Source organism: Sander lucioperca, chromosome 17 (assembly GCF_008315115.2).
Source record: "Sander lucioperca isolate FBNREF2018 chromosome 17, SLUC_FBN_1.2, whole genome shotgun sequence".
NCBI classification, from domain to species: domain Eukaryota; kingdom Metazoa; phylum Chordata; class Actinopteri; order Perciformes; family Percidae; genus Sander; species Sander lucioperca.
The window spans coordinates 13059873-13066052 of NC_050189.1; the positions used below are offsets into that span (position 1 = coordinate 13059873).

The 6180-nt window shown below is 44.9% G+C and overlaps 1 protein-coding gene across 1 annotated transcript; it reads left to right on the top strand.

Moving 5' to 3' along the window:
* Window positions 1-357: 357 nt before the first annotated feature.
* On the top strand, window positions 358-4862 carry LOC116037664 (piggyBac transposable element-derived protein 4-like). The gene is made up of 3 exons (XM_031281638.2): window positions 358-628; window positions 1779-3092; window positions 3880-4862. Exons 1-3 carry the CDS (start codon window positions 462-464, stop codon window positions 4010-4012), a joined length of 1614 nt encoding a protein of 537 aa, XP_031137498.1. The 5' UTR covers window positions 358-461; the 3' UTR covers window positions 4013-4862.
* The last annotated feature ends 1318 nt before the right edge of the window (window positions 4863-6180 follow it).

Consider the following 6180-nt stretch of genomic DNA (forward strand, 5'->3'; position numbering starts at 1 on the left):
TGTAGAATTGTACCCCAAAAAAATAATGACTTACAGAAGGACCCCGAACCACTTCATATGCAACTCCACTGTAACCTGAGACAGCTAGTGCAACATGTTTTGATTTTTTGTAGAAATTATAACCACTAAAGACAAGATCTACTCTGAGAATTGCAAGAAATTGGCTTTGGAAGAAGTATCTCTGAAAAGTATTTTAGACGTATAGGGTCAAGCGGGAGGGGAACACACTGGACCATATAACAGAATATAGTGCACTAAGGTGCTAGGTCCAGGTGCCAGTAGATGGCAGTAATGCAACTTTTTGGATGCCGGCTGCCGTAAAACCCCAAAGAAGAAGAAGAAGGAGGAAGAGGAGGAGGAAAGAGTTTCAATGAGCACGCGTTGACTGCAGAGAGTGAACTTTAAATTGCGAGTTTGCTGAGTTATTTAGCGTTGGTCGACTTTTGCGAAGTTCTGTGAACATGTCCGTGGGGGAGAACATGTTTACAGTGCAGCAGGCGGCTGCTTTATTGCTCGAACTAGCCGAGGAAGAGGAGTTGTCCATGTTGTCCTCTTCATCAAGCGACTTCTCTGGGGACTCTGAAGCTGAGGAGGATTTTCTCAAAGGAAGGGACTCTGATCTTGATCTGTGAGTACACAGCCTCCGTTACATGTCGATTATTTGATCAGAAAGTATTTATTGCAGAAATTATTGGAGTAGTTGTTATGTGTGAAGACCGATGTCGATCTGAGTTTGTAAACAAGGGGGAGGGGTGCTGCTGCCGCAGCGCACGTGTGTGTGTGTGTGTGTGTGTGTGTGTGTGTGTGTGTGTGTGTGTGTGTGTGTGTGTGTGTGTGTGTGTGTGTGTGTGTGTTTTGCTTCCCGATACCGATTCTGATACCTGAACTTGCGTATCGGCTGATACCAGTGTGTCATATATTTTATTATGTTTTAACAACTGTATACTACTATCTCTGTATAGATGATATGATGTATAACAGCTGTATACTACTATCCCTGTATGGATGATATGATGTATAACAGCTGTATACTACTATCTCTGTATGATGATATGATGTATAACAGCTGTATACTACTATCTCTGTATGGATGATATGATGTATAACAGCTGTATACTACTATCCCTGTATGATGATATGATGTATAACGGCTGTATACTACTATCTCTGTATGATGATATGATGTATAACAGCTGTATACTACTATCTCTGTATGATGATATGATGTATAACAGCTGTATACTACTATCTCTGTATAGATGATATGATGTATAACAGCTGTATACTACTATCTCTGTATGATGATATGATGTATAACAGCTGTATACTACTATCTCTGTATGGATGTGATATTATTTCTATGTTTGTTGTCGGTCTGGCTCAGGTTAAACTCTTTGTGAAACATGAACAAACACAAACAGTGAACGCCCCAGAACTTTCTTTCTATTATCCGTCAGTTATAACAGAAAAAGAACATAAATAAACTACTTTAACGTAGATTTTCTTTAGGGCTTTATTACGTGGTATCATATCGGTGCATTAACTCCAGTACTTCTCGATACCGATACCAGCGTTTTAGGCAGTATTGGAGACGATACCGATATCGGTATCGGAACATCTCTATATCTGTGTGTGTCTGTCTGTCTGTCTGTCTGTCTGTCTTTGTCTGTGTCTATCTGTGTGTCACTGTGTGTGTATCTGTGTCTATATATATGTGTGTGTGTGTGTGTGTGTGTGTGTGTGGAGGATGAGCTAATCATTGCATTTCTGTGTTTCAGAGAGTCAGAGAAGTCTGACCCAGATTGGCAGCCGGAGGCAAAGAAGCCCAGGAGGACCCCAAGGTCTCTTGTTGAGGAGGAGGAGGAGGAAGAGGAAGAGGAGGAGGAAGAAGAAGAAGAAGAAGAAGAAGAGGAGCTGGAATCCCAACCTTCTACCTCCACACCGCCTGCAAAACAGGGGAAGAGGAGAGCAGGAGGAAGAAGCCTTGCAGAGCAGAGTTCTGCACCCGAAGGTGCGTGGCAAGGCACTGATGTGGATGACATCACTCCTGAACAGCCGTCCTTCCGCCCAGCACGCACACCCGGTGTCCAGCTCGTGGGTACTTCACAATACACAGTGTTACAATTATTTCAGTTATTTATGTCGAATAAAATACTCCAGACCGTTTTGAATAATTCAAACAAGTTTGGAGAAGCTGACCATCCAGAAACCTTTCAGAGGATCACTATGCCAGACATGATGTCGTACTTGGCCATGATTATTTACATGGGAATAATCGATACGCCGAACATCACCGACTATTGGAGGAGGTCTGAGCTGTACACCTTTTCTTTCCCATCGAGTGTGATGTCAGGGCGCAGGTTCAAAGCCATCTCGCGCGCCATCCACATCAGTGACCCCGACGACGACGCTGCCAACGACCTAAAGAGAGGCACCGCCGGCTACGACAGGCTTTGCAAAATTAAGCCAATGTACAATGAGGTTAAGCAGGTGTGCATGGCAAATTACCACCCCCGCCAGTGTATCGCCATTGACGAGAGAATGGTCGCATCCAAAGCCCGCAATGGACTCCGCCAGTACATGAAAAATAAGCCTGTGAAGTGGGGTTATAAGCTGTTTGTGCTGGCGGACTCCACCAACGGTTACACCTGGGACTTCTTTGTGTACGAAGGAAAAGGGTCACCGATTGTGAAGGGGCTCGCTTACGACATCGTAATGCGGCTCGTGAATACACCGGTGTTGGGTACCGGGTATAAGTTATTTGTGGATAACTTTTACACCAACCCAGGTCTCTTTCGCGACCTGCTGGCAAAGAAGATCTGGGCCTGTGGTACCATTCGCCAACATCAAATTGGGTTCCCCAAAGACAGGCCAGGCGGGCTTGAGAGGCGGGCTCCCCGGGGCACCATCCGCTGGATCCGCAAGGGGCCCGTGGTGTTCGTTCAGTGGAGGGACACCAGAGATGTGCTGATGTGCTCCACAATCCACGCAGCCCACGGAGAGGACACAACCCAGAGAAGGGTCAAGGGGGCAGATGGGCAGTGGTCTGTGCAGGACGTCCCAATCCCACCAGCCATCAAGGACTACAACAAGTATGTACACTGTTTTCATCATTTTAACTCTTTGAATTGAATTTTGACATCATGTCAATGCAGGGGCGTTGGACTAGGAGGGGAAAAAGGGACTGAGTACCCAGGAGGGCCCAAAAAAATGAATATGAATAGCTGCGGATGCGGGGAGGGGCCCATAGAAAATGCCTTTCTCAGTCCCTCCAGAAAAACGCGATTATGCGATCGCATAATTCAATGCATATTCAGCCAAAGTCCGCATATTTATGCGGGGGCCGCTTTTTATCAAATACGCCGCACTTTTGCTACATAAATTGCCGATTTCCGCACAAAATATGCGGGGCTTGCATGATTTCATAATCCCTGTATTTTCGTTGCAAAAAAGTCTCATATATCTTAGCAGAAAGTTGCGTTTACTTCACACAAGAGCAGCCATTTCCCCCTGTTGCCATGGGAACGTTATGAAGTGACGTAATTACGCGACGTGAACATCATCGAAAAGCTGCAAACCCCGCAATGAAGCCACGATGAAACCGCAATTTTTGCAAGTTCCCGCAATTTTTGCAAGTTCCTGCAATTTCATCGCATAAAATTGCATAAATATCCCGCATATTCCATCGCATTTTTTAAGAAAACGTGCCGCATAATCAAGGATTTTTGCCCACAACAATCACAAAAAAACTCCGAATTTTTCTGGAAGGACTGCTTTCTGCAGGGCCTAGAACTTTGTGCTACGCCCCCGTGTCAACGCATCAATATCAGTGTATAGTAATGGCCATGTTCCTTTTCCTATATTTGTTTCTCTACCCAGGAACATGGGTGGCGTGGACCTGTCCGATGCCCTGATTGGCTACTACACCATCCTACACAAGACCAAGAAGTGGTACCGGTCTTTCCTGTTCCACTTCATAGACATCGCCATCGTCAACGCCTTCATCCTGTAAAAGGAGATGGCCATTGCAAGGAAGGAGAAGGTGATGTCACAGAAGGCCTTTCGCGAGACCCTGGTGACGGAGCTGAAAGCGGTTGGGTCTACCACCACTGCCCCTCCACAGGCACCCCCTCCCGCTCCCCCTGGCGCCTCGCACAAACCTGTACATTTTTCCCAGGATGGCAGCGCAGGTCGGAGGAGGTGTGTCCACTGCCACCAGAGGACCACGGTGAAATGCTCCTCCTGTGATAAGTGTCTGTGTTTCACCATAAACAGGGACTGTTACAATGCATGGCACAACCTGAAAAAGTTATAATGACTCATTTCTACATATTTACGTAAATAGTTTTTTCAAGTTTTTCATGTAAATAGTTTTTGTGTCATTCATCCGTGTGTTTCCATCATTTGGACCATCAGCTGTTGGGTTTCTCAACAAACTATAGGCCATCTGCCATCCCTGCCCATGTCATAGCACATACTCTTTCATTTTTTAACGATTTAGCATTAAGCTTTGTATCAGCAGAAACACAAGTACTTTCGAATGATTGTGCTTCCCTCCCTCATGTCCCCCTGAGACGAGAGATCTCTGTAATGTGGATCTGGAAAAAATCTTCCGATGACGGAAAACGATTTTTTTGCGTCATTGGAAGATATTCTTTGCCCAGAGTCTGTGGACTACAGCCAGCTAGTTGTCCGCATGTTTTCAACCCACCCATAGAGGGTGGGACTGTCTTTACACGAAGCTTGCCGAAGTAAACCGAACGTCAGCCATCTTGAAGCTTCGCTAAACAGCCTCTGTCTTTTCAGTAGCAAACTTTTACAACAATTATGTGCATTCAAACTACCGCACGTGTATACCACCGGGATACATTGGTACCAATCGGAGAATATACTACTACTAATATTCAACACACTACACGAGCTTCGCCCGCTACGGAGACCAGCACCTCAGCCTGCGGTCTCGCTCGATGCCGCTAGCCGGGGAAAGGGACCTCGACAGCGGTGTGCAGGAGCTGGTGGAAAGCTAACGCTAGCCGGCCACCTGTTCCATCAATCCTGCTTGCAAGTGTCCGCTCATTAGACAACAAACTGGATTACATCCAACTTCAACGAAACTCCCAACACGAGTTCAGAGACTGCTGTGTTTTTGTTGTTGTGGAAACATTGCTGAACAACAGTGTACCGGACTATCCAGCTACCAGGCCGGCTGCTCTGTCGTCGGGTAAGACTAGCTAGTGGAGGTGAGCTGTGTTAACACGGACTGGTGCAGAAATGGGGTGCTTGTATCCAACTAACTGCTAACTGCTGGTGGAGTTTGTGACTGTTAAATGCCGACCATTCTACATTACAGGCAAATTTACAGCTGTGTTTTATACTCTGCGTTTACAGCCCACCAAGCGCTAATGCTAGTATGCGTTAGCTGAACTTTATGGAGACTAAATGTAGCCCGTTTCGAATGTCGTTTTTATATAATGTCGTTTTTATATATTTTAAATGTGTAACGCCACTTGAGCCACGGTGAAACTGTATTTCGTGTATATGGTTGAAATGACAATAAAAAACACTGGAGGTGAGTTGAATGTCTCACTGTCTGTCTGTCTGTAAACGGTAGGGATGGCTTGGCGTGGACTCTAAAGCAGCGAAGAAAAAGTGCATTCTGGGATTTGGTGTCTTTCATCCACATGAGCCAAAAACACATTTTCTGGCTCTTCTCGGCCTGGAAGGCACCAATTTCTGAAAAAAAAATCACATTTCTACTACATAAGTGACCCAATTTAAAGATATATTCATCTTTCCAACGGTGAAATATCCCTTTAAGTATAGTGTACATGCGTATTGGGGACATTAAAGACATTTCAAGTTCAAGTTTGTGTGTGTTTTTGTATTTTGCATAGTTCAGTTTCGCACTTTTCTAATATTTATATATAAAAAAAGTTTGCCAGTGCACTTTCTTTGCCCATTTTTTCTATCAAATCTCTTGGGCGGAATAGAAGAAAATATGGGTTTTGTGTGGTTATGCTTATGTAATGCTGTGCCTAAATTACTGATAAATCCAAATACCTTGCAAGATACCGCAGAGTGTTAGCTTTCAATAGAGACCAAAAATGATGTGTCTAGACAAAGGGGTTCTCAAGTTATAAGCCTTTGAAACTAAGTATGCAGTCTTGGTAACCAAAGTCC

Bases quoted from the DNA above. Each gene is read 5' to 3' on its own strand.
- LOC116037664 (XM_031281638.2), top strand. From the start codon at position 462: ATGTCCGTGGGGGAGAACATGTTTACAGTGCAGCAGGCGGCTGCTTTA. The intron at 629-1,778 runs GTGAGTACACAG...TCTGTGTTTCAG, and splicing joins AGGGACTCTGATCTTGATCT to AGAGTCAGAGAAGTCTGACC. The intron at 3,093-3,879 runs GTATGTACACTG...TTCTCTACCCAG, and splicing joins GCCATCAAGGACTACAACAA to GAACATGGGTGGCGTGGACC.